The sequence below is a fragment of the Rattus rattus genome, chromosome 2, assembly GCF_011064425.1.
Source record: "Rattus rattus isolate New Zealand chromosome 2, Rrattus_CSIRO_v1, whole genome shotgun sequence".
Lineage (NCBI taxonomy): Eukaryota > Metazoa > Chordata > Mammalia > Rodentia > Muridae > Rattus > Rattus rattus.
In genome coordinates, this window is record NC_046155.1 from 158546418 (window position 1) to 158546995 (window position 578).

General features: G+C 55.0%; 1 protein-coding gene across 1 annotated transcript; it reads right to left on the reverse strand.

Annotated features, from left to right (window-relative positions):
* LOC116894408 (keratin-associated protein 13-1-like) lies at window positions 1-578 on the reverse strand. Its single transcript, XM_032896114.1, has one exon. It carries the CDS (start codon window positions 511-513, stop codon window positions 1-3), a length of 513 nt encoding a protein of 170 aa, XP_032752005.1. The 5' UTR covers window positions 514-578.

Here is a 578-nt window from a genome sequence, read left to right on the forward strand (position 1 = left end):
CTAGAAGCCAGTGCCACAGATTGATGTATAACAAGAAGGTTGAAATCGTGTAGAATCCACATACACTGGGTAGTAGGTTCTAGACCCATAACCCAGGGAAGGGAAGTCATAGACTCCACAATTCAGGGATCTGAAGCCACTGCTTCCACAGCTCGCTGGGTAGCAGATTCCAGATCTGTAGCCCAGGGAACTGCAGCTTCTGGACCCAAAGCTCAGCGAGCCAGCATATGTCCCCTGGCAGGGACTGCAGGGTGTGTAGCTCCTGGGGTAGTAGCAGGGCTTCTGGCAGGGGCTGGACACCACACAGGACCTCTGGCAGCTGATGGGCTCGACACAGGTCTCCTGACAGCCACTGCTCAGAGAGGATCCAAGCTGGCAGGTGCTGGGAGAGCAGCTGGTAGTGGTGTAGACCAGGTTGCTGGGGTAGGAAGAGGTAAGGCAGGATCCTGAGGAGGACAGGCAGCTCCTAAGGGAGCGGGAGGAGAAGTTTCCAGAGCAGCAGCTGTAGGCCATGTTGAGAGGAGATGAGAGCTCAGCTGGATCTAAGGAGGAGATTGTGAGTTTGAATGTCACCTTGT